The sequence below is a fragment of the Hakea prostrata genome, chromosome 11 (assembly GCF_041222555.1).
Source record: "Hakea prostrata isolate BN-2017 chromosome 11, UWA_Hpros_2, whole genome shotgun sequence".
In the NCBI taxonomy this organism is placed as follows: Eukaryota; Viridiplantae; Streptophyta; class Magnoliopsida; order Proteales; family Proteaceae; genus Hakea; species Hakea prostrata.
Genome location: NC_142610.1, coordinates 10593597 through 10621239, shown reverse-complemented (window position 1 = coordinate 10621239; position 27643 = coordinate 10593597). Strand labels below are relative to the sequence as shown.

The 27643-nt window shown below is 37.6% G+C and overlaps 3 protein-coding genes across 3 annotated transcripts; 2 read left to right on the top strand and 1 right to left on the bottom strand.

The window, feature by feature from the left end:
- The first annotated feature begins 2392 nt into the window (after positions 1–2392).
- On the top strand, positions 2393–2989 carry LOC149000051 (LYR family of Fe/S cluster biogenesis protein). Its single transcript, XM_089141040.1, has one exon. The coding sequence runs from the start codon at positions 2435–2437 to the stop codon at positions 2714–2716; it is 282 nt and encodes a 93-aa protein (XP_088997166.1). The 5' UTR covers positions 2393–2434; the 3' UTR covers positions 2717–2989.
- A 6323-nt stretch (positions 2990–9312) lies between these two features.
- LOC149000050 (uncharacterized) lies at positions 9313–15874 on the top strand. The gene is made up of 6 exons (XM_089140823.1): positions 9313–9540; positions 10363–10631; positions 10756–10857; positions 14736–14806; positions 14905–14970; positions 15130–15874. The coding sequence occupies exons 2-6, from the start codon at positions 10571–10573 to the stop codon at positions 15403–15405; spliced, it is 576 nt and encodes a 191-aa protein (XP_088996949.1). The 5' UTR covers positions 9313–9540; positions 10363–10570; the 3' UTR covers positions 15406–15874.
- Positions 15875–18040: 2166 nt separating this feature from the next.
- LOC149000049 (O-fucosyltransferase 36-like) lies at positions 18041–26286 on the bottom strand. The gene is made up of 3 exons (XM_089140069.1): positions 24795–26286; positions 19330–19579; positions 18041–18757 (listed from the first exon to the last, which is right to left on the bottom strand). Exons 1-3 carry the CDS (start codon positions 26078–26080, stop codon positions 18581–18583), a joined length of 1713 nt encoding a protein of 570 aa, XP_088996195.1. The 5' UTR covers positions 26081–26286; the 3' UTR covers positions 18041–18580.
- Positions 26287–27643: the final 1357 nt, after the last annotated feature.

Here is a 27643-nt window from a genome sequence, read left to right as displayed (position 1 = left end):
GTTCATAGGGATGGTCATTAGACAGTTCTTTTCTGCTTCTGTGAATAGGAAAAGATTGATGCTCTATAGTGGAGGCAAGCAAAGATCTCTCTCAATACCTGGTGTACAAGAATGGGGAAATGAAGGTTCCAAAGGCAGCATCAATGTACATCAAATATAAACATCCTCAAATTCCTCTGTTAATGTTGAAAGCGAGAATATTGCAGCATAGAAGGGCTCAATCATCTACAATCCCTTCAAGAATTAAGCAAAGATGAGGTGGGGGAAAATCACAATAGAAGATCTTTTCATTGTTTGAACAAAATGGGATAAAAGAAAGTGGACAATTTTGGTAAACACTTCTTGGAATCCACATCCAAGCTTATCCCCACCCCTTGAACCCCAAACAAACAGGGTTCCTTGGACTAAAGCAAACATATTGAAGAGAAAAATTCATGTGAATAAACATGACGTGAAGCTAGCAGAAGATCATCGATGTGAAGCACTACCATTTCAGCAGAGAATACTAGCTAATTCCATGGTTGATGATGATGGAAGGTCAGAAACACGAAGAATGCATGATTGGACCTCCTAAGCTTCGTCCCACATTCAAGTTTTGCTTGGCCACCTGGCAAAAGTTATGGCTGGACCTCCCTGGCCACCTGCCAATTTTGATAATTGTAGCAGAAGCCTAATATTAACAGAGAGAAAGATGAATTGGATTAAAGAAGAATCTTGAAGACTAGTTGATATCCATCTCACAGATGAATTGTATGAATATATATAGCAAACAAATTGAATTCACACTCATAGGAACACAGTTTTCTTCAAAACAATGCTTAGAAGACTGATAGTGTTTTACAATAGGTACAACGAATTAAGAAGTTTGATCCAAAGTCATTGAGTGTTGTTAATAACAGTCATTCCATTTGTAGACTGATGAGTTTTCTGTAGAAGACAATACTCAATCCAAGGAATCGGGTAACTAAACAAATCACACAAATGAACAAAATATACCAAGAATCTTGTGGAAATAAGTTGGAAGACAATCACAAAGAAAATAACAAAACAAACCGCCACAAGAATGAAAGAGAAATGCAAACAACACACAAGAATTTTACGTGGTTCACTAACCCGAAATAATCGAGATTAGCTACATTCACGGGGAGGTATTTCACTATTTTAAACTTCAAAATAGTACAAGATTTAAGAATAATACAATGTTACCTCAACCGGTCATATCACCTCTCAAACCTCCTTGAAAATACCATTCCACCTCAAGCTCTTGAAGAAAACCCTTCAATCCAAGCTTAAGCTTCAATAGAGTTGCAATGGAAAAGAACACAAGAGAGAAGAAACCCTTTTCTTGCAAAACCACAAGAAGAAAAAGACTACAAAAGTGCAATCCCGATTTGGTCAAAACCCACTTTAGAACTCTCTAGAAACTCTTTTTTTCTCACCCCATTTACCTCTCACAAGGCCCTCTTAATCAAGGTTTAAAGTATCCCACGATACTATACGATACTAGCCGATACGTATCCATATTTGACCCTACCGATACGATACATATTGATACATCTCTCCATTGAATTAGACGATACGTCTCCTAAAATCACCTTACCGATACTTTAAACCTTGCTCTTAATTATACCAAACACCTAACCCATGTTTAATTCTAAGTGGGACCCACTAAATTCAAATTTTAAACTCAAAAGAGATAAAATGATTTTTATCACAAACCCAACATTTTCTATCGCAATATCTCCAAAAATACATATACAAGACATGTCTTAATCTCTGTCAGTCATGAAAATATTTAAGAAATTTCTACCCCAACTATATGTACACAATCATGTTTCCATGTATAACAGTAAACACAACTCTTCGATTTCTTTCACATATTTCATGACAAAAATTGGTACTAGAATTTGGAAAACTTGCTAAAATGTATCAGAGTCAAGGTCATAATGAAGTAAATGGCTGATGAATCTCATATTTAAGTACCCAAAATTCAACAGCCATAATATGAATGATTGGAACTCTGAATCTACACCTTAAATGGAATTGGCTATAAATACAACAAATATGGGCAGTCCACAATTGGTTTCTCATCTAAGAAACATGTTAATCTGATTTAAAATTCTGCCATTTAGGTAAATAATTTTAGACCATGAACTCATCCATAAGAAGTTTTCTTTTCAGAAATGAACTTGATGAAAATCCAAAGGAATCTCCATGGTTAGTGGCCAGTGATTTTATCTTCAATGCTTCCAAATTGATCTATCGAATGAAACCATTGAGCGAACCGAACTAAACCAACCTGACCAATGAGTTAACCGGTTGGTCGAAATCCGGTTCTCGGTTCTGGGCTTAAATTGACACTCTAAGAACTGAAATCCCCTCTCTGGCTCTCTCTGGAATCTGTTCGTGGTGAGAGTTCTTTCTCTCTCTGGCGATGACGGTTGCGGCTTCAACCCCTTCAAGAACTGAAATCCTCTCCCTATTCCGTTCGCTGCTACGAGTTGCTAAAGACTTTTCAGATTACAACATCAGATCCTACGCCAAGCGAAGAACAATTGATGGATTCCGTCAGAACCGCAACCTTACGGATCCTGCGGCAGTTTCTTCTGCATTTTTAGATGGGAAGTCTCAGCTCCAAATAGCTAAAAGGCAGGCCATCGTCTACTCATTGTACGCTCCCAAAGTTAAAAGCGTCATGGAGTTACAAAAGATATGAACTTCTTCTATTACTTGTATTCTAATTCCCAAATATATAAATTCCTGGATATGTGGTGTTGGTGTATGTGGTTTAGTGCAGATTATATTGGGTTTTTCGACTATTTGTATCCGTGAGACGGCCGGATTTTGATGGAGGTTCATTTGGGTTTTGAGTTGTTAATGACTTTGCTAATTACTTGAATATTTCCTGTCCACGCTTGCTTGTTTATATTGGGATTTGATATCTTTTAGGTTCATATGTTTCTAATTTAGAGTGTATGATTTTATTTGATTTTGATTTCAGCCAATAACCCTGAATTTTGTAAATATACTGACATAAGTTGATGGAAGTTAGCGATTATGATGTTGCGACACCGTGAAGTTTCAGTGTGAAATGGTTCATCTGATTCATATTATTTGGGTGGAGCCGGTTCTTCTTACTCCTCAGGTTTTAGAGGTTGAATATGAAAGACATGGAAGATTTCTGACACTCAGATTCAATTTCATGTCTGCAATGTACCTTTTCTTTTACTGCTTTTCTTTTGGATTACTTGTTTGTGGCAATGTATCATAAAGGGATCCCTACAGCTGTGAAGAATGAATCATGCAGACAGAAACTTGGATATAAGTTTGAGATAAACAAGTCATGTAGCTTGTAAGTAGGAATGAATCAGAACCTAATTTGCTATATGGAAGAACTTCAGACCTGATTATATAATCCTGCAAACTAAAGATAATGGGTGGCTACAGCTCCACAAGGCCACAAAGAATTAATAAATAACAGGATATCAGGAACCTCATAAAATATCGGAGTACATGAACATAAAATTTGAATGTTAAACCAATGCTAGGAATGTAGAAATGTCCACCTTGGAACGTCAGCAAAACAATGACATGTAAAATGAACGGCAAATGGGATGATACTAATTGAACAGCAAGGAATAATTGAGTAGCAAGGAATAATTGAGTTCTTAAAACTGATACATGAAAAAACAAAGGAGAGTCCATAGCATGCATATCTATGGGAAAAAGCAAAACAATTGATCAGAGAGTATTTCTCCTCACATAGGTAACTGAAAATGGATTTTTCACCTTTTGTTGTGTTCTGGAGCTGCATATGCAGCTGAAGTACACTCCTGTGTGAGAGTGTGCTTCGTATGTTGTATAGATGAGGTTCTACAGCTCCAAACTCTAGTAGACCTAGCAAACCTCCCAAGTTTATCTGGATGTTCCAAGCCTCTCCCAACACCTTGAGGCCCCAAGTTTCGCTTACTCCTTACCAAAAATGATCTCATGAAAGAAATATTTAAACTATATATTCATTGAAACCACTAATGCTCATTTTTGGTATTGTATGACGACTGCTAGTGGCTGAGATGAAAGATTCTCTCTATATAGCAGAACTGGAGTGCAACTAATGTTTAATAAATAAAAATTTTCTAACCTGAATGCGTTCCATCCATACTAGCATCAAAGTGATGACAGTTAAACAGGCATAGAACATGGGGCTGATGGTTAAAGAACTCTTGGATTTGGGGCTGTTATCAGAGATACATGAGATGATGGTGAAAGTAGAGACCGTCCAAGTAACTGCTACTGTTAGACCCAAATGAAATCTGCTCATATGGAATCAGTTTCTTGGGTCATTTCAAAGAGAACAAATGAGGTTTGATTTAAACAAGATTTTGAGTGAGTCTGACCGAAGGACAAAAAACTATCTGTTTTTTCTTTTATTAGTGTCCTGGATTTTGGCAGCTTGTTCTGAACTTACCAAACAAGTAAACTGAAGCTAAAGTAACCCAGATCATCTACGGAGTGGATCCATTGACAAAACAACCTCTGTCTAGACTATATCCGCATCCATAATTGTGGTATAAACATTGTTGCATTAAGTACTTGCGGAGTTGCGAGTATAGAATTAGAAAAATGAAAAAATATACAATATAAATCACATAAATAGCTTTGATGCTTCTGGTAGAAGCATTTAGCAAAACCAGGAGATTGAACAAAACTAGAATAAATATTGTATTAATTGGATGTGAGAGCTGTAGCCAGGGATATCTATTGCATATTCAGTACTCCAGTTCAATGTTCTTTTCCTGATACATTTCTATTCCAATGAATATCCTAATTAAAGTCAAAGGAAAACTATTTCCTTTTGACTAATTGGATTTTCATTTTATTCAAATTTATGTATGAAATTCTGCCTATGGGTTATTTAGATCAAGAAAAACAAAAAGGTTTTTGCAGTTACTACAGAATTTGTTTGAAAATTTGGCAGAATATTTCTTCAAGGCATATCATATCATTGATTTATTCTCTGTTGTTATTGAATGTGGTGATGATGGTTTATTAATGTGACCTTCTTATAAATGTATGTTCTGAATTGTATTGAAGAAGATGGAATATCAGTTAAGGCAGCGAGTGAATAGAGAAATAAAAAAGCTTGATGGGTTGCAACCAAGGGTTATCTGCTATGTTGGGCTTTAGAGAGAATGATGGGAAAATGAGATGAAAAAGGGGTGAAGGGGACATCCATCAGAACCCCACACAGTAACCTCTCCGTCCCTCTTACTTTTGCTCTAGTCCCTGGCCTCACACATCCGGCCCCTCTCTCTTACTAAAGTTCTCTTTTAGGCAAAGGACTACACAAGTAGCATCTTCTTGAATCGTAGGGTCGTCATTCATTTTATTCCCAAGCAAGCCAGTGAGCCACTTCCTTTGCATATCCTTGTCATTCTGAGTTGCAAGTCATGGGGTTTCCATTAAATATTCATTATCTTCCTCTCTCCCCCCACTTCCCTTCTCATTCTCTAGGTTGCTCCCTGTAAGGCATCTTGAGTTGTGGGTCTCCAATTATGTACAGTCCCAAAATGATTAACTTCGGGGCAATCTTTAAATTTCGAATTCTACACACAGAACAGAGCATGGCCAGAGCTATTTGATATCCTTAAATCCTCAAATTTGGTTAGGGGTTCCCTGAACTTGTCTGAAATATATGCCTGGTCTTTCTTAGTTTGCGAAGAAGCTTGTCACGGGAGGATTTATATTGTTAATAAATAAAAACATGACTCTGTCAAACCAGGTTTGACCAGACCAAGTAACTGGCTTTCTAAGAAACTACTTGAGTAAATAAATTTGGTTTTTCCAACAATAATTGATGCTAGTATCTTCTTGTTAATGTAATGTTTTTCTAATTGAAAATTAGTTTCTGCTTTTGGATGTGGAGAATGTCTACATTGAAGCAGAGAATCACATTTGGTGTTTTCCCTGTTCTAGCACTGCTTCCTTCAATTATTTGTTGCACCTCCATAGAGAATTTCATTCTCAATATAGTGCTATATGGGTGCTACTTCCTTCTTTTCCGTCATTTTTCTTTTGGCTTATGAGATTGTTCATTTGAAAATGAGTACCTACAGACACCTTCATCAAAACTGTGAAGTAGATATAGATGGTAAGATTAAAGACACTTCAACATGTGTATTTTCTCTTAATGAAACCCCTAAGTGAAGGATATTGACGTGCATTGTTTACTTTATGCGTATCAGTTGTTTAAAGACAAGTTTACGGTACTTAGGTTTCCAAGATGCTTTGTTTAATTATTTGATTTCAGTTGTATGGTTGAAGACAAGTCTACGGTGCTTAGGCTTCAAATCCTATCAAGATTTTATTGCTTTAGAATGCAATCAAATGTTGTTGCCAATGAAAAACTCTCTTCATATACTTACATAACTTAGGTCAGCTGGTTCTTGGTGCAAGACATTCACTTTGTTTTTGTCAATCTAAGAGAACACCTTTTGATCACCTATAAACCTCCTCATTCTGTAAATTGAGGGCTGTATGAGTTGATTCTGCAGTGCCTTGCTTCAATGCAGCTAATGTTGTCCAAGATGCTTTGTAACACAACTTTTTGTTAGAAAGGATCCTAGCAGAAGAGGTCAACTCTTGAAGGCCTTCAGCCAGAGTAAAATGGGAGAGACACTTCATTCTCATACTTTCAGTCAAGTTACAACAAAATAAAGAATTGTCAGATTGTTTTCAGAAACACTTCCACACAAAAAAGCACAATAGGGATCGACTATGTTCCAATTTGAAGTCTTGGTTTCAAGTGGAGTACCTAACAAAATTATCAACAGCTCTAAAAACTAAAAAAATGGTTTTTTAGGATGAATCAGGGTAACCAATTAAATTTGTGCTTTTTTCTTCCTTTCTTTCTTTTTTTTTCTTGGTACAAAGGGCGATTTATTTTATAAATAAGCAAATGAGGATAAAATTACATTGTTTAGTCATTATATATTGATTTATCATGTTTCTTGATTATCACAATTGAATGAGAACCTAGGAGCATAACTAAATTTAAATTGGATGTGTTGATCCTAAAAAGGTAAAAAAAATTCTGGATCTAGTAATGAATGAAGTAATCGTACGTTAAGTAGTGAACATGATTCCAGCGTGCATTGCGTGATTTCACTGTGTTTTTTGCACTTACTAGTGGACGGTTGACCGGAAAATAACTTTGATTTGCCCGGCCAGCAGGCGGGCTAGTGCTTATCTTGTGCGACAACACTACGGAGCGAGTGGCTCTTCTAGGCGGTAGCTGTGTGACAACACTCCAGAGAAAGCGACGCTTTTGTGTACCTTAGGAGGTAGTGATGAGTTTCACGCGCTCTAAGCCCGGCCTGCGCGCGGTTAGAAAGATTGGCCGCAATTTGAGCGGTAACACCCTACCCTACCACTTATACCACTTATAGGCGGCCGGCCATCCTACAGCTACCTGAAAAGAACTGCAGTGATCTTGAATAGAAATCCTATAGCGATAGATAGAATCCCCATAAAAATACCCGTCAAAATCTTGGCTAATTGATCGAAGTGGGTTTATTAGTTAACATGATTCTTGCTAGTCTCTTATGTGGTTGGAAATTGGTCGGATTTTGATATCACTTCTAGTGCTTAGAATTGAACCATATCTAGACCAAATACTTGTGCAAGATTAGTTGAGGCGCGTAAGGATGTCAATTTTAACCAAACCAATTAAACATGTTATAGTGAATTGAACCAACGCGAGGGTTATTGGACAGAGTTCAAGCTGAGAGGTCAAAAATCAAATGATTTCCGGCTGGTTCAGTCCAACCTGTTAGTGACTTGTTACACCAAACCAAATAGATGACCATTACCAAACCAAACCACTATATAATTATATTGGCTTGTTAACTATGTTAAAATGATAGTTTTTTATGTTTCTATATTGATATCTGATATATTCTTTTTTTCAATAAGCTTCTGAGTTTTTTTTTTTTTTTTAAATGTTTAAAAAATTAAAAACACAGGTTTATTTCGACCTTAAGCCTAAAAAGCAAGATCCTTAAAAATTTTTATTTGAAAGGGACTAAGGGGGTTTGATAACAGATCTGTAATGGTCTGGTTGTCAACCAAAATCGTATGAACCGGAAGTCGTCACTTGGACCAAAGCTAGAGGTCCACAATCGGGCAAGAACGGTCTAATAAGGACTTCTCGAGGAGGTTAGCTCTTTGGGAGAATAAACCAAAGGGTAGTGCAGTACTTCTACTCATAGAAGACTTTCTCGATGAAAATAAAGGATCTCTCAAGTGTCTTTTCCGTGCTTAATGCGTACGTAGGATCTCTGATATCCCGTTGCGGATATGGAAGCTTCTGATCAGTTCAGAGTTTCCCTTGAGCCTACCGCTGGCTACTCCTCTGCCCAGGCGGCTATGGGACGTTGTCATGATAAGTACTGACAGCTCATCCAGTGACAAGACAACACGATGGCTGGGCAGTCAAGTCATCAAATTCGTCGCACCAGCCTAGTCGACAAAGCCATCTCCACCCTCCACTGAGCAAGATCCCCATCTAAGAGTAGAGGACCACCTCCCGCTGCAATAGGTGCGAACCTGCTATTTATCTCCAAAGAGCGTATGCACAAATAAGAGAATTCTGATCTCCCCAAGAAATTGGATGAATTTCTCCTCTTCACTCTCTAGGAAGATCCCTTCCTGGGGAGGAACTCCAACTTCCATTATCTAGACTAACTTAATCTTCGGAGGTGGCTAATTGTCTTGTGAGGCGTCCACTCTCATGCATGGTTTGATCTCAGGGTAATAGGTTGGGTCAAAAGCGAGCTGGGATCAACACAAGCTGACTGGGCTAAGATCATTCATTCTACACCAAAAGGTCTCAAAACGAGCCAACTCAAATCTAAGCTATTAGTCTAAACCATTAGTTAACTCATACATAAACTACATCAAATCAAAATCTTTATTTCACAAATAGTTCGTGTTTGGGTTTAGTATTTTTAACATGAAAATGATAAAATCGTCAAGCCTAAACCGAAACCACACAACCCGAACCATATACACCCCTACCCAAGGTTTAAATTATCGGTATCGAATATCGTATCGGTCTGATTTTAAATTACGTATAATCCTGTATCGAATATTATATCGCTTTGGCTAATGTATTTTAGATTTTAATATAATTCAATAGAGAGATGTATTGATTGGATCAAATATGGATACACAACACCTAGTGTCGTATGGTATCGTGATACTTTAAACCTTACCCCTACCCCAAGGGGTGGACATGGCCGTCCACGTTGCTTACTCAGAAAGGACGGAAAACCGACTTGATGCAAAATCAAATCTAACCCTTGAACGGCAGAACGGGTGCATCTTCTTCCACCGCCATCCACAAAAGGAGAAACAAGGCGGACTTTGCATTAGCTCAACTCTTCAGCGTCACTGCTAGTAGCTACTCTGCCTGCTATATATCTCAATATAATCACTCTCTTTCGATTTGTAGCACTTAAACGACTTCATCGATTCCAGGTATTCGGTTTTTTCCTTTTCTTGATACTTAAAAATGGCCTCTTCTTATGCTACAGTTGTGGGTGTGGGTTTTATTTCCTGAACTAGTGTCTTGCCAGTTTGAATGTGAATGTTTGTGTTGTTATTAGGTTATCTGGAGAAAACCCAAAGCAATCGTTTGATTTTGGTCTGAGAGTGATATTTTTGAGTTCACTAGTGAAATTTCTTCCAACCCAACCCGATTCTTCCCCCAAGGAGTTATATATTTTTATTTTTTCTTGGGGGTGGGGGAGTGGGTGGTGCTGGGAGAGGAAGAAGATGTTGAAGATTATATTTTCTTCCAAAATCTGTAGTGTTTGAAAAGCTAGGACTTGGAGTTGAGGAACAAGAAAACTGAATTTGAATACTTTGATGAGTATATAGGAAGAAAACTTTTTTTTTTTGGGTGTTAGTGTGGAGATTTATGAAATCAGAAAACTAGATGGATTGAGTAACTCAAGGTGGTTTATCATTTAATGTTGATTATGAGCACAGCAACAAACACATTGAACCTTTTGTCACATGTATACCGCATTCTGTTCCTGTGGCTACTTTTGCTCCCACCCCTGTTTCAATTATTTGAAAGTTACTTTCCAACTGGATTTGATGATGTACATGCAAAGAATAGCAAAGTGGTGAAAGAAATTAACAAAATTTTCCTGGTATTAGTCCCTCAAAAGTTGAGATATCTGGGATGTATACTCCCCCCCTGCTCCTTTTTGTTCGACTGGTTTAATTTTTGTGAGCTATTTCATATTTGTTTCCTGGAGAAGCATTCTGTAATATATGTGTATCGAACTGCAGGAGAAAGTCTGTCAACCTTACTACTGTTTCTTCCCTGAGACGATATCCATCAACACCTTCTGAATCTCTATAAGAAGATTTGGACACTGGGTGTGCCATTATACTGGTTTAGTCCAAGTTGGCTTTGGTGTGTCTTTGCGTCTTGCTTTCTTGGCTTTGTGGAGTTCATCAGGAGTTCTACCATCAATCATCATTTAGATTCATACCAATGGGGCCAACCAGTAAAGATCTTTTGAGCTTGGAAAGAGAGAATTCTTCAACCTGTTCAGGTCCCTCTAGTATTTTTGAGATTGTTACTGTTGATTATTTGATTTTATTGCCCATGGTGATTCATTAATCTGTCATTTACCAATTTTCGGATTTCTGAAAACCGACTTGGTTTGTATTCTGCAGAATCTATACTTCATGTTTGCAACAAGGAATCCGTCTCCAAAACTCCCAAACCATCTCAAACTAATGAAAAGCTGTCAACAACTTCTGTTCCTACAAGTGCAGGTAAATTTAATAGTTGACCCTTTTCAAGGAGTCAAGTTCTTTATAGCCTTAGTATTTCTGCCCTTTTGGTATTACACAGTTTTCCCAATGAGGGTGATAGTGGCACTTCATGTGGCTACTCAAAAAATTTTGCATGAATATAACAGATTGATAATGGCATGATAATATGTCACCTTCAAATTATTTTGAAGAAATTTTTTAGTACTCCAATCTTAAAAGCATTTGAGAATAAGACAAGGGGCAACTAAATGGTGTCAAGTTCTAAGTACACCTATAGAGGTGTTGCTCAGGCTCTCTACTTTTTAGTTCACTGGTTAATGAATATTTGCGCTGTACCTTTTCCTTCGGCCAGCTGAGCTTGCCTGCAGCAGCGGAGAGACAACCCTTGTTATAGACCTGGGCTTGGACATGTGAGATCTGCTACATGTTTTTCTTCCATGGATTTCTGACTGGTGTAATATTTATTGATTAACAATCTGATTCCCTCAAAGAGGAAATTGGTTAAAGGTTGCAGAGAACTTGTACTATCATTCATATGCCCTTCTGCGACCATGATTCCAAGATGTTTCTATGGTAGTCCTCGCAAAGTCCGGTTACCTTTGCTTAATTGATAAGCTGATATTGTTAATGGCATTGGTTTGGGGCAGCCATCTGTTTTGGGAACTTGGGGCTTGAATTTTGACATCTGCTGCATGTGATTCATTTGTTGATTTATTACTTTATATTCTGTGCTGACTTTTCTTTGCCCTGTTAGACCCTTTCAGTCCCCAGTTAGCAGATGAAGAACTGCTAAATCAGTTCAACTGAAAATATGAACCATATCTCTAGGTAACCAATCAAGGATGAGTCCTTTTGTTCTCAACATGGTTTACTATAGTACCATGGATCAGGAATTCACTGAGATATTGGTAATATCTCATTTTATATCTTCCCATATAAAACTAGACTTGGTCCACAATCAGACATGGCATCCCACCAAGCTACCTTGGCATTTCATCCAGAACTCGACTGAATCTCACTTCAGAGTTCAAAGGAGTTCTGCATCTCATAGAAATTAGTAAGCATAAGCTGAAACTAGTTGTTCAATAGTGGTTAGGAAGCTCTCATGCAGGGTAGGGCGAATTGCTTACAAGTAAACCTTCTTCAAAATACAAACTAAGCTTGAACTTTAACATAATAGAAACTATGGTTGGATAGTAGCATATCTACCCACTTCTTCTAAAAACATCACTAAGGGAGAATTAAACCTAATAAAATAGAAACCAATAATAATGTGATATCTCATCCGAAAACAATAATGTTGTATAGGGCTCAGGTATCTCATATTTAGGCTTGTGGAATTGGATCATTACATTAGTCAACCAAAATATGGTAGGCTCTGGCTTCATATAATGCATTGTACACTCAAAGTTAGGTGCCTTAGTCCATTCTGGTCCAGTTGGGATGGTCCAATTTGCTGGCTTTCTTGCTCATTTAAACTGCATTAACTCTCCATGTCATGAAAAAGATTCACAAGAGCTTCATGGTTATGCCAATTGAGATTCATATAATCATCGTTCGATTGGAGATGGAATTTAAGAACCCTTGACATTGTCCTGTCAACATAGTTGGCTCTTTGTCCTTCATGTCTCTAATATTGTGTGGTAGAGATTCTAATCATGCAAGTATTATGGGTAGAAAACCTCATGTAACTCAAGAGTCTTAGAGAGTATATGAACCAAATCCACCAATTGAGATTTGATTACACAGAGAAGACAGGTCTGATGCAGTCAAATTTTTGCTTGAGTGGACTAAGGATTGTGTTCGTATGATTTTTTTTTTCAATATCAATTTAATGGGCTATTTTGATTTCAAAAATTGTTTGGTTTGATTTCTACACCTTATCACAATGGAATTGAATCAAAGAAAGAGAACTTCTGAATAAAGTGAAAGTTCTTTTGATTTTGAAATTGAGATTGCAGTTATCATGTTTATGCGAGGCTCTTAATGAGCACATGTTGTGATGTCTTTACACTAGGATCAAGAGTGTAAAACCACAACCTTTTATAACAAATACTCTTTTTTAAAGGTAGACAGGGACTTTGTTTTGGACCCAACAGTGATGGCTTTTTCTCTGTCTTTTTATTTTTTTATTTTTTTTAATAGTTTGTTATCTCTTTTCTTCTTTTATTTATTTGTGGAAAAATTTATTTTGCTCGGCTGAACTTACATCCTATTTACGAAACTTCCCTGTTGGAAGTTACCTCTCTGATTCCCCCAAAAAAACTTAACTCACACTTTTTCTTCTCCCTACAGGTTTAAGATCGCCAAATTACCTGTTCTAGTAACCGGTTCTCAGCTCTTGTAAATTGCAATCATTAATTAAAAAATTATTTTTTCTTATCTATAATATTGGCCAATGATCCTATATTAGAATTCTTATTTCCTCTCATCTTTCTAATACTCTATGCCTGCTGTGAAATCCATCCCTACTCTCCTCACCATGCCCCCACCCCACGTGTATTCTCAACCTGGTGACACTTCCCTCCAGCCCTACAACCCCACCTTGCTCCATCTCACCTCTGCTTCTTTTCTTCCTAAATGTATTCATAGTTCAAAGTCAAAAGATATGCAACAACTTTAAGTCCAAAAGAGCCACCTTGCTACTTGCATTGAGCAATAGAAAAACCTTTCAAAGCATTTTAGTGCTTTGTAAACCCTCCTTGAGAATCCAAAGCCCTGGGTTCAAAGATCAAAGCCATAGAGTTGAAGACTAAGAAAACCCTGACCAATGTCCATCTCAAGCTAGTCTCTCATATTTTACTTTAGCACCTTCAAAATTGGATCTGCATTCAGCTTAACCCAAAGCCCAAGATGTGATGCTACAAATTAAAATACTCAGCTGTGAAGTTGTTCCAAGTCCAAAGCCTCATTGAGATTGCCTGCAACTGAATTCCATGTTGGAGGAATTTTGACTCCCCCCCCCCTCCTTTTTAATGGATCACTTGTAAGATTAGCAGGTATGGTATTTGAATCAGAGCATTTCAGTTTCCTCAACCAAAATCAGATTTATTTACTGATCTTATGTACAAAAAGCAGATTATCAATTCCAACCAGGGTGTTTCAGTTTCTTCATACAAATTGGAATGATCCCAAATTCCCTATCTTATCTCTCTCCGACTGCATCAGCCATGACTGAAATGAAGGAATATTGTTAGGTTCCAGAAGGGTACATAGGACACAGGGACGTATGGAAAGAATTGATGTGGGAGAAAGAGAATGTTGCTTCCATGGCTTCCTTCTTCCTACATAGTTGGGTTTCAAAAATAGAGAAACCATTTTCTGGTTTGGAGTTTTATTTGCTCAGACAAATAAGGCTTCTTAAGAGATCTACCATGGGGATGTCCTAATCAAAAATCCAAGAATGCAAAAAGTTATTAAGTTGCAGTTCTCCAATGGAGAAGAAAGGTAAGAGGAGAAAAACTAGCAGTCAGTGGTTTAGAAATGGAAGATAGTAAATAGAAAATCAACAAAAGAACGGCTGTAATAGTCTTTTCATATTTAGACTTGACGGTTCTAAGTTTCCAACAGAAAAGGGGACATGTGCCAATTACGCATTTCCATGAGGTGCCTGTGCATTTGGGCAAAGTTTTTGGGGTGTCTGAAATTTTACTTACACTAGTCCTGTATAGGACACATATCCATGATCTTGAGCTTGTATAATTAGGCCCATATGGTAGTAATCCCAAAATTATTAAGCCTGTGGCTTACATCTCAAAGTTAAACATATTAGTCCATCTTTGTTCCAGTTTGATGGCCTAGTTCACTGTTGGACTTCTTTTTGATTTATTATTATTCTTTTCCTTAAATGCAGCATTTGATTGTTTCTATTGTCACAGTTCTTGGAAAAGTGAAGGATTTCTTAGGAGTTATGGAGAAAGCTAATAAAAGTTTGCAGCTTGATGCACAGGTAGAAAGAACACCCAAATTAGGAAACCATTCTTCATTACTGTTTGATCCCTCCTCTCTTAAAATTTTAGCTCAAGTACAAAACCCACTTGTATGCAGGAAAAATCTTGTGATGACTATGATATCGAAGTGCTCACCGGTAATGAAACCGAATATATTGAAATGGTTAGTGAACTTATTTCCTCCTCTCTCTCTCTCTCTCTCTCTCTCTCTCTCTCTCTCTCTCTCTCTCTCTCTCTCTCTCTCTCTCTCTCTCTCTCTCTCAGAGGCTATCCTGAAGCCTACAAATTTATTTACTTAAGTCAGTTACCGTGTCACATATAGGATTTGTTGCTGGGCATTGCTGATCTTCACACCCCGGAGGCAGTAGCAGCTGCTGAGTCTGCCATTGCTAGCTCACAACCAGCATCTATTTTGGGAACCGGTAGTAGCGGATTATACACAGAAAGCAGTGACAGTGACAGTAATAGTGACAGTGACGACGATGAGGATAAGAGAAGATGCTCATCTGAAAACTCCAGAAAACCAACGAGAGATCAAGAAAATTCCTTGGAGAATGATCAACCAAAAAAGAGAAAAAAGATCGTTGAGCTCCAATAAAGCAACAACCAGTTGGAGATGATGGGAACAGGAGATATTGGCTGCTGGAGTTAGCAAATCCCATTTGTTATACGACTGTTAAAATTTAGAATGGTTATTAAGATAGGTAAGAGTCTCAGTAAGGGAGGAATCTTTTCAGGTGAGAACTATATGGTAACTGGCTAGTGCTGGATATCATATGATTACTTGAGTTGTGTTTGGTTTGCATTCTACATTGATTTTACATTCCCAGAAGATGATATTTACTACTTTCACCATCCAAGAATCAACCTAGAATGCATGGCAAATGCAGCCTTGGTTTTCAACTCACCATTCTATGGCTTATAAGTGTGGAGAGACTGAATCAAACCCGATATTCTTTCTGATGGCATTCATTGTTACCGCTTGCCACATTAGCTATATTACTTCACTATACCATGCTGATGCAGATGCAATCGACGATTAAAGGAGTAAGTAATGGGATTGGCCTTGCCAGGGATTAATGGGTCGATTGATGCCCTTGGATCTAAGTGGTATGGTCTCTTCCATTCCAAATGCTATACCTGTAAATGGATGGTCAAAATTTACTTTCGAATTCGCATTCATTTTCATTTAAGGGGGTTCGAGTTCAGAATTTTTCTTACTAGACAATATCTATATTTGTCCGATAAGCAATTGAATTTGGATGCAGATAATTGCATATTGGATCGGATAATATCTAGATAAGATTTTATCCAGTTAAGAGTAGATTATTTAACATTTTTTCCTTTGAAAATGATTGATAATCGGACTCGAACAGCTGTTATCGAAAATTGGAAAATCGGAAATTATCCGGTTATAGCCAAGTATTAAACATTTTTCTCTAAAAGTTGTTGATAATCGGATTCAAAAACCATGGAAAAATTAGTAACGGAAAAAAAAAATTAAAATCAACAATAAAAAATCGGATAGTTTATTAGATCAGATTATCATCTGAAATTTTTCACCGGATTCGGATTCAGATAGCAGTTTTACTAATCAGGTACGGATTAGAATAGTGGTGTATCTGACCCGAATATGATCTGTTTATGGTTTACAGCAAATGTTGCTTGTTTTTTTTTTTAAGGAAAAAATAAATTAAATATTAAAAATGTTTACAACTTCAATTTAGAAATCAAACTAGCTCCTTTTTGTTGTGATGAAAGAAAATTTGAGATTCATAATGGTTCATAATGGTTTGAGTATTGTTGATGACACTAGAGGGAGTCTTGCTAGCTTTCCTTTGGATGAACTTAGTTGGATTGCGATAGTATTTGGATAGTTTCTCCTAAAGGGGTGCCAATATGGATTGAAGTCAAATTTTTTTATTACTCTTTGACATCTTTACCACTTTATTGATGAGCGTTAGGGTTGAGATTTCGGGAATTTAACTTACCCTTCAACTAGTCTTCGATTTTTTGAAGTTTATGTTTTATGTCTGAAGAGAATACTGAGTAATGACTTAAAGTAAGATACCCTGAAGTTTACTTTTAGGATTCTATGAGATTTCAGCAGAAACGGTTGCCGTGCCACTATTGCTGTTGTCAATTACTTTAGTTTCTCAAGATTGGAGAGGCAATAGATTGGCGAGGATTTGGGAATTTGGGATTGTCTCTCCAATGGTTGTTGACCACGAATTATAGGGGGTCCATAGGATTAAGGTGAAAGCAGCTTCACATATAGGGTAGGGACCTTACCATTGAAACTTGATACCCATGATTGCAGGCTAGCCGAGAATGAAAAAAGAACAAGAAATTTTTCAAAACATTTTGAAAATTGAAGAGAAAGATATACACATTACACTATCATTGCATCATCATTATTTTTGTATTATCAAAAATCTTCATTTCTATGCTTCTCTTGATTATCAAATACAGCCTCAAGGATAGGAATTCCACCCATTGTGTGACATATAGTCGTCGCCTCTCTCACCCATTACAATCAGAAAACGCCATTCGTCCTGGTCGCATCTCCCATTTGGCTTCTTCATCCATGGAAGTTATGTCGTCGTTGAGCTGTTCTCACTTGGTCTGCCATTTAAACTTAATCGGCTCCTTATCATGTTGTTCTTCACTGCTGCTAATACAGATTCGAAGCTCAACTGGTTTGCAAGTGTTTCTGGATTTTTTTTCTTGCATTCCACTGCCGTTAGTTTCTCTGGCTTTTCTCTAGTTCTGCCTTCCGTGTTTGGTGTATATATCCTCTTCGTCACCGCTGTTAGTACATATTTGAAGCTCGACTGGTTTGCATGTGTTTTAAGGATTTTTTTTCTTCCTTACATTCCGTTGCCGACAGTTCCCATGACTTTTAGGTTTGCATGTGTTTTAAGGATTTTTTTTTTTTTCCTTACATTCCGTTGCCAACAGTTCCCATGACTTTTACTCCATCAGTTTGTTGATTTTGGGTTTCACCCTTACTTTCGAAGTTCAAAGTGCCTTTGTTACTTCCTTGTAATTCTCCTTTCAAGTCTGTCAACTTCAACGAAGTTTTTGGAATTTTCGCAGGCAAATCAATGATTTTTCGGTGATTTTTTGAAATATCGATTTCGACGAGCATTTTATTTCAGCAGTATTTGAACCAGTCAAATTTCAACAAAATGTTTTACCATGACCGCATCTGATAAAGAAAAATCTCTTGGATTCAGTGAAAGAGTCGAGCATTTGGAGATTGGGTCATCTGCTTGTGGTGAATGCAGTTCTAAATTTCCTCCTTCCCAGAATTTGCCTTCCATCCGTGCATGCCTCTACCAAGTGTACCAATTTGTAATACCTGAATTTTTTTTAATAACATTCCATCCCAGAATCCAGATCGAGTGGGAAGTTCTGACTTTAAGGACCTTGTGCGAAATTTTGGTTAGGTTATTCGAACAACAGAAATGCTGTATGGCATGAACCACAAACATTCACTAATTTTGGTTCAAACAGCCACTCAGACTGCAATTTTTATTTTTTTCCCCATTTTCTTTTTTCATATGGTACAAGGCCCTGGTAACATGAATAACAATACAGAATAAAGGTTTTACTAGACAAATATACTATCATACACTAAAATACAGGTCAAACAATTATCAGGACAAAACCAAGTAACAAGGCTGAGGGTCATCATTGAATTGCATAGATACAATGAAGCCAAAAAACATTCAATAGCAGACTCATCAGCAACTACTGGTAGTCCTCGTTCATTCATTTTCTGCTATGAAGTTGGGTAGCTCACCCTGGCAGAGGTACTCATCACAAACAGAAGCCGATCCCCAATCTTTTCGGAGCCGAAGTATGTCTTCCGTGAATGTTGATCCAGAAGCTCCAATGAACACACTTGACAAAGCACAGATGGTCTTATCCAGCATTGCTTCAACCTTTCATATGAAAGAAAAGCTATTAATTAGGGAAATGTTCTATCGTTACTAAGCATTGCATGAGTGAACTGATAGAGTTGTGTGTGTTAGAAATTGGAATCATTAATCTCATTAAAAATGATAAAAATCTGACATTTCAACAACTTTTTTTTAATACTCCTTTCATTATTCCTTAAGGTAAGGTCTTCTATTCCCCCATTACCCATAAAGGCCAAGTCTATAGAGCCCAAGGAAATTTGCTACAACCCTGCCTCAAGTAGACAATACCCGGCAAGGTTTTGAGTATAAGAGTGAATTCACATTCTTAGGTCATGTCATATTCCAATACATTTTAAAGCAATAGAACCCCTTAATGGGCTCAAGAAGCTTCACGGATCAGAGATTATGGAATTGTTGCAAGCCCATCTATGGCAGGTTGATTTATGTCCCATACAATGGTAGACACTGCTCCATTTAGAAGAACCATTTCAAGGATATGGAAGTTGGAGATTCATTTAGTACAAGAACAAAATGGGCTGAATTCCATCTCGACTATTTCCCTTGAATAAAATAAAAACGTAACATAATCTCACCTGGGAATCGCCTTCTAGGCCATGTCTATAGAGCAAGGCATCCCATTTCTCAGCAGAATTGCGAGATGGCCTTTTGACCAGTGGTACAACTTTACCATTGAGCATGACTAGTGATTGCAGAAGATCAGTTTCACTTTCAGCTGCATCTGTGGACAGATAGATTACTGGTGCATTGGCCCTTTCCAACACTCGAGTAATGCATTCTGCTGCTTGAGGAATTGGGAAAAAGCAACTTGTCTTCTTAGCATTACTGAACAACAGAAAGAAGCATTGTTAAAGTCTTAAAGAGAATGCTTCAACTCAGTGCAGGGACATAATAAGAGTCCAAAACTCAAAGAAACATTCTTGTATTAACTCAGTACATGATTATCTAAACAATGAACCACCTCCTGATGAGTTTGGCCTGAAGATTATGTTACAAAAGAGATGCATGGCCCCCATCCAAGATAGAAAGAAACTTGAAGGGGCGATGTCAAGCAATTTCACAGCTTCTGCAGAACAGTGCCATTTGATACTAGGTGATGTCAGCAACCAAAAGTATATGACAGGAATTGCAAAAAGGTAAGTAAATTAGGAGCTCTTATACACTAAAACTCTCTCGTCTTCAACCCCCCAAAAAAAAATTAAATAAATAAATAAAACAAAGAACAAAACAGAAAGGAACCTTGGGTTATATTTCTCCACTAAAATCTGAATGTTCCAAGAGAAATCATTTACATCAAACCCAAACTCCCCAATCCGTGCCTGAAATCATGTAGCAAATCAGCCACAGAATTTGACTTTCTGAAACCTAATTCATGTTAAATTTTTAAGGAGTGCATGCTGGGTAACGATTTTTACTATGAAATTATTACAGGATCTTTTTAATTTTAATGGCCAGCTGATTAAGGTGATCAAGATCACGAATTGGGCATTTTTATTCAACCAATAAAAGAATGATATGATTATTCACGGCTGTGGGTAATGAACTTGATAGAACCAAAACAATAGCAGGCCGCAAAGAACTAACAACAAAAAAAAAATAACGGAGAAAAGCAAAAATAGCTTCTGCATAAACCCACCGTTCAATGTGAACTAATGAAAATTTGGAACTTCAAAGTAGCATACTCTGATATTACTTACACCAGTGCACCCACTTCGCAGAACCTCGACAGAGAAATTAACACACTTATATCTACTTGCACAAGTAAAATCCTGTAAACAAGTTTTCCAGTGACTTTCAACAGACTGATCACTGAAGTACTCTTCCAAGTTCCAACTAAAAAAACACCTCATACTGAAGATGAAACTTTATAGTAAAAGAAGGTATCAGCAAAAATCTAGATTGGACAATTCAAAATTATCTAATAAATGAAAGCAGCTAAATCTCTCTGCTTCACCAAGAATAGCGATCTATCTTACAACTCCTAATGGAGAGCCTTAGGCCTGCTGGCCACTCAACTGGCATTATCCCTACAGTTTAGTTCTGCAATTCTTCCAATTTTCAACCCCAGCCTGCATATTGCATATCGATAGTATTGTTTTGACGATTCTAACATGTTTGTCAAGTGACGTAACAGGTACGTCACAAATATGAATGCTCTTCTAGACATCATTTGAAGGATCATAATCACATTTGTCAAGGCGACTGGCTATCCAAGGCACTAGAAGGGTCCTACGCAACAAGACACTTGCCTAGGCATGCATTGCAAGATTTTAAACATATATTTTATACAATAATGCTTATATTCAACACAAAAGTCATATCAAGCATCATGATAATACTTATGACGTAGGACTAGAACCAAAACATGTCTATTCCCAGGCAGGATAAATAGCAAACTTCCAGAGAACAGGAAAGAGTGCAATTGGATCCCAAATAGAACAATGGGATCTCAAAATAACAAAAATTATGAGATCTCAAAAGAAAACCAAGAGAAATAATCTCACAAAAATAATAAACTGTTGAAGATGGAATTGGAGTTGAATAATCTTGACGTTCCAGAATGAAACCCCAAATCAGAAGATCAGAATCAGAGATCGACCATCACTTGAGGGTTTTGAAACCCCAGATTCCTTTCAAGGACTGATGATGGAGAACTGATCCCCACAGTTGCACAAGAAAACTGCAAAGAGTGATGAACTGGCGTCTAAAGACATTTCCAGCAATCTTGAACAGCTTATTGGGATCAACGAGGGTTGCTGATAACATCAATAGAAGGGGATGGGAGAACAGAATGGGCATCCCACCCTAAGACTCTGTAACCTATCCTATCTCAAGATTTCCACAAAGGAGCAAACCAATATTTCATTTTTCAAATTCGTGTACAATATTGGCCTCCATTACAAACTTATATAAATGACTCAAAAATAGACTTGGATGGCAAAAAGGAAAGGCCTAAACCTACCAATCCATAACTAGTAAGACTAAAGCAAAATGAAAAGAGCCATTGTTCAATACATCAACTAGGTAGAGTAGACCAAAGAGATAAAAAGAACTTCCAATACAGCGACTCCTCAGCTAGGATAAGAGTACAAACTTAGCATCTTCATGGACCATGAGCCCTTGTCATATTTATCATGGCAATAAGTAACCAAGGCATTGGCATGGCTCCTACGTATCACCTTTGTCATCTAGGATAGGAACTGAGTTATAAGTAAGAAAATTAGAATCTTTATGGACCATAGGTCCTTATCACAGTTGTCATGGCAACAAGGCAACCTAAATGGCAGCAGGGCACCTAGGCATCAAAGCAAAATATGGGATTAAGGGTGGAAGGTAAAACATATGGAGTTGAAAAGTTTTAGTGTATGGTTTTTAGGTTGTAGGAAGTAAAATGCCGGATTTTTTTTTCGGTTAGTGTACCCCATTTTCATCCAGTAGACAACATGGAATCATGCAATCTTTTTAAAACTAAGTAAATAAGTATGAAAACAAAGCGGGCTGAGATGCAGAACTTAATTGAGATTTGAAACTCTCAAGTTCTCCTTGCAACTCCGCCAGCTTCTCCGCAGAGACTCCAACTGCTGTGATAGACAAGACTTCTACTCCAGCTTTTAATTTTTCTGTTCTCTTCTTATTTTCCATCAGCAATAGTGGCAGCAATTTGTTTCTACTTCTTCCTAATCACCTCCTCCATCCAGCAGGAAGCAGTTAGGCGATCACTGCTGCTGCTGTTTCTCCACTATTACCATCCCCCCCCCCCCCTTCCAGCAGTGATGTTGGCTGTAATTGCTGCTGTTTGTTTTTTATTCTCAGAAGTACCAGACATGTTTTCTGCCCACAATTTCTTTTGTTTTCCATAAATTCATGAAGTTTATTTTCCTCATTACCATTTTGATTTCAAGTCCAGGCACCTAGACAGTTGGTGACCAGCTGGACATTGAAACAAAAATTCTTACGCAGGCATCACCTGGACAACTATGGCCTTATGGAATCAAGAGGCAACACGATGTAAGCAGCCTCCAGGACAACATAAGGAGAGGGCCCACAGGGCTTGCCAGTGCCCTACGGCCCCACCATCGAACCAGAATTTCGACTGACACCAAGGGTATTTTGGTAACTTTGACAAAATTAGAGTGTCTTAGGTTTGAGTCCCATTAAGTCCAGTGCGTTGTCTGGACCTAGATCTATTTATATTTTTATTTTCTGACTATTATTTTGCAAGATATTTTTAGGTGAGATTCCCAGTTAGGTTGGCCTATTTTTAGGACTCCATCTCTATTCATAGAATTCAGATTGGTGTTTGGCGTCCTCTAGAGTTAGTTATAGAGTTTGTTGGATAAGCAAATTAGAGTTCTAGCTGGATTTCCAACTTAAAGTCCTTTCATGTTATCTTATTTGAGGCCATAAATAAAGTCTCCTTGCTCTGTAATCACTAAATTCCAATTGATGAATAAAATTCTGAGTTTGGAGGCAAGTACGGTCGTGGTCTTCTTGGGAGGGGCCACAGCGGATTTGAGCGTTCATGTTCTTCAAGTTCAGCCATTCTTCTTCAATTCCAGCAATCAATCTTCAATTCCAGCAGCAGTTCAGCCCTAACAGCAGCCTACTTTCTACTTCAAGAAAGTAAACAACTCCAGCCCTCCCTAACACCCCCCCTAGTGCCCCAGCCCCCCCCCCCCCCAAAAAAAAAAAAAAAAAAAAAAAAAACTCATCCCCTCCTAACGCAGCAGCATCCCTCTCCCAATGGAACTCTTAGATCCCCTAATCCTTTCACTCCCTCCCTTTCCCCTTAGGTTCACACCCTTTTGAACTAGATCTCCTATATCTCTCTAACCCCAACTTCAATTGCCTTCCCATTTTAGGATTAGCATCCCCATCCCTTCTTTTAACACTTGACCCAAACCCCAGCCCAATCCAAGAATCCCAAACCCCTTAGGACTCTTCAAACACATCCTAACCCATCTAGGACTGACCTAAACCTATATACTTAACCTGAAATTATAAACCGCTAACAACAGCCCCTTTCTAAGACCAATTGAACCCCTACAGCTGACCCTAAGCCCTAACTTACATACTCAGTTATGGAACTCAAGTACAGTGCAGCAACTGAACCCTAAAACCTCATAAAATCTAACCCAACCCTATAAACCAGATATGAATCTTCATTCTTAGTGACACAAAGGTTCTAAGTTTCAAAACCCAGAGTTCCCTAATCCTGCAGTTGGCCGAACCCTTTCCTTAGAACCCCAATTCCTCCAAGAAGTCTTTAATTTACAAGTATCTAGAGCCCTAGAAGACTGCGGATTCACAGAAAGAGGATCCTGGAGTGACCCAATTTTAGGGTTTTATCTCAATTCTCAAAACCCTTGAATTTTGAAATGCATCACGACATAGACAAGCTCCTACTCAAAGTGACAGGCAGAAAGAAAAAAAAAAAGCAAGATATTTGATTGCATTGCTTAAATACCTTTCAGTTATTCGCTAAATAAACTTCAAGACCACATCCTCCATAATCAAAAGCCTCCTCACTGAGGCCAAAGAGGCCTAGTACCCAAAGAACAAGTTTGATACATTTCTCCATTTCTCCATCCATCTTTCATGATAGCAACACCTATTCATTGCTCCATCCACTGACTTCACTAGTAAGATTCCACACAAAACAGTTTTGCATGAACAGATACTATATCAAGCTTCTTAAGTACTAAAATATTCTTAAGCTAAGCTTCAAAATATTTGTTTTATTTTTCTTCAGCCAGAATGCATGGTTTCATTCACAACTGCCTCAAATTACCTAATATAAAGTTGCAATGCTGAAAGTACAGTTTAAAATCTTTGTCAACACTGACAACTATGATTTTTTGGAGCAACCACCTCCTAACAATATCTCTTGTTTCCACTACCCATACGTACTTCATTCCTACTGCTACTAAAGATACTTGATAGACACTGTTTCATATACTCTAATAACACATGCATGCACAAACAAGTCAATATAACAATCGATAACAGAATATTGCTCCACAAGGCAAATGTAACATACCAGAATTTTAGAAATCCGTGTCGACGGAAATGAAAGGCTACAAAGTTCTTTCCCATGAAAGTTTGTATAAACCGCTGGGCTGTAAGCTTAATAAGTCGATTCGGCTCAATTAGACTCTTGCAGTTGTGAGCAAGTGGACCACCTGGCTGCAAAAACCAATCTTGTTCCACCTTTGAATAGAACACATCCCCTATTGCAAGAACATCATCATTAGAAGAAAACTTTGCCTTGAAGTCCTCCATCGTTCTTTCTGTTGGCTTCTTGACATCTTCAACCCAGGCAGCCTCTAGCTTACCCATAGAGAGGCCTGTATTTTTTAGCTTTTTAATGTGTTCTTCATCCACAAAACAATGCTGAGGCAATGAGACATAACAGATAAACTTGTCTATGTGCAAGTGATTCTTTTTTGTTTCAGAAAACTCTTCAAATGAGACTACAACCTTTCTCCCCAAGCATCTGTTCACATGATCAATATCAATAACCCGGCTGTACTGGTAATCAACTTTGGAGCTTGGGATGACCAAAATACGACCAAGAATAGCTGCGAAGAACATATGTTTTTCTAGACAAATCAAATGGTTAGACATCTGGCCAGAGACACAGATAGCAAACAAATACTTATTAGGGTTAGGTTTCCACTCAATTGTTCGTCTCTCTGACCTGTGGTCAACAGGTCGACACCTATCAAATCGAAAATTGCCAAGTGGATCCACATTCTCATCAACCATTGCCGAAAAGTTCCCAGTACGATGAGGTGACAACAGAGCTTGCTGAATTTCATTATTCATCGTAATCTGCTTGAGCACTGCAGATCTGAAATCATCAAACAGCATTGATGACCGCAAAAGATCTTCCCTTTCCAATCCCGAGCCCGAAGTTGAATTCAAACCCGACCCCGAAGTAGAGTTCGATTTATTCTCCGAAGAAACAACCGAATAATTAGATGTAATATTCCACATATTAAGAAGCCCCAATCGTTGCTTCCTTAACAAAAACAATGCTTCCAATTCTGCTTCTCTCATCCTACTACTCGTAGAATCAACTCTGACAGTCGCAACACGACGGAACAAGCTTCTAACATCAACGGAGAAAAGAAATAAAACTAGGAACAGTAAGAGGCAGATCAAAAGCAGGTACCTTTTACTGAAACTAAGGTTCTTGAAACGACGAGAGATCCTATTCTTGAATTCCTCAATTTCGAAGCTTGATCTATCCGGCTTCCTTTCATTTGGATCGATCAAGTTTTGTCGATCCTCTTCTTCGTCTGAAGAAGATTCTCTATCCATTTATAATGTAAATACCACACACGAACCACAAGATATGCAAGATTGGAGAAGAATCTGAGCTAATAGTTGTTGCAGTGAAGCCACATTTAGGGCTTCGACCACAAGAATAACTGAAATTTCAGGAAAATTCTTAGGGTTTTGAGGAGTGGAGCACGAGAAGCTCTGCAACTCTCCCTTCCTGTCATACGAACTCACTGAACGGAGAGTGAAACTCTTTATATTTATTATTATCAAAAAAATTTAAAAAAAATAAAAAAACCACCTTATATTTTGCTTACGGATACCTTTTGGAAATAATTCTACCAAAAACACATTTGGAATAGAAATAGATCTTACGGTTCAAATTTAACACCGTGGACCTTACCTCAAAACCACAATTTTCGAATCTCTGTGAAGACAATAAGGTAGAATGGTAGTTAAAGATTCTGATCAGACTACCGAGGGAAATTGCTGATGATCCACTCATTCTATCTACCAAGATGATAAAATAATGGTTTTAGCTCTAAGAGAAGTAAGGAATTCTTATATTTGATTTTTTTTTTTTCATTTATTTCTTTTTTTTTTGGGTGTAAGAATTCTCATTCATTTGATTAGTCTCACACTCTCATTTCTAAGAAAAATAAAAATAAAAATTGATTGCTCAATTTCAACCATTTTTTAGGTGAAACATTCTCGTCATTAATATCTACCTAATAGTAGTTGGTCTAAAATATTATTCTTGTGAAAAAAATAAAGGCATAGGAACACCTCACATGTATAATAATCTAGATTTTTTTTTTCTTTAATTTTTTTTATCTGAGGTTTATTTGGCCCAACTTGCGCGCACCATGATTACATCCTCAGGGGATGCTTGTCATCTGCAAGGTCGAACCCATGAACCCATGATCTCTCCACTGATAAGTATGGATCTTACCACTCTACCAACCTTACATTGACTATTTTTCTCCTTTTCATGTTGAAATAATCTTAACTTTTACTTTTACTGTGCAAGTTAAGATAAAAGATACATGTGCAAGTGTTATACGTCCTAGTTTATGCTTGAGATACAAATTCTCATCCCATCTTTATAACTAAGTTATAATACAAGGGTTCATTGTGTGGTTGGGGGGTGTATTTTAACGGTTGAGCTTCTATGCTGCCGATGGTTGAGATCAAATTTTCATCGAAATTTCAATCTTAACCATCCATTTTGGTTTACAATACTTTCAAAATTGATGGGTGAGATGGAAATCTCAACCATCAGCAGCACATATTGCGCGTTAAATGCCCATCATTCAAGTTCGAGCAATATTTTAAGGTACTTCCAAACCATAGTTGTCTTGCATATAGGCAGTCCAAGAACAAATGATCTGCTGTCTCAACAACCTGGTCACACCTTCTACACATTGGATCCACATCAATTTATACTCCATTAGAATGTGAACGACTAAGTAAAAGACTACGCTACCCCTTGATGGATTGTTTCCTAGCCCAGCATGTCAAAATTCAATTCTAAGAAAATAAATAGATTTATGAAATTTAGCCCAAACAGAGTTGGGTCTTCCCATATTATCAATCCATCTT

Coding starts and splice junctions, on each gene's coding strand:
- LOC149000051 (XM_089141040.1), top strand. CDS start 2,435: ATGACGGTTGCGGCTTCAACCCCTTCAAGAACTGAAATCCTCTCCCTA.
- LOC149000050 (XM_089140823.1), top strand. CDS start 10,571: ATGGGGCCAACCAGTAAAGATCTTTTGAGCTTGGAAAGAGAGAATTCT. Junction 10,858..14,735: donor TTCTGTTCCTACAAGTGCAG/GTAAATTTAATA, acceptor CTATTGTCACAG/TTCTTGGAAAAGTGAAGGAT. Junction 14,807..14,904: donor GTTTGCAGCTTGATGCACAG/GTAGAAAGAACA, acceptor ACTTGTATGCAG/GAAAAATCTTGTGATGACTA.
- LOC149000049 (XM_089140069.1), bottom strand. CDS start 26,080: ATGGATAGAGAATCTTCTTCAGACGAAGAAGAGGATCGACAAAACTTG. Junction 19,580..24,794: donor CACGGATTTCTAAAATTCTG/GTATGTTACATT, acceptor TCTGTTGTTCAG/TAATGCTAAGAAGACAAGTT. Junction 18,758..19,329: donor GCCTAGAAGGCGATTCCCAG/GTGAGATTATGT, acceptor TTCATATGAAAG/GTTGAAGCAATGCTGGATAA.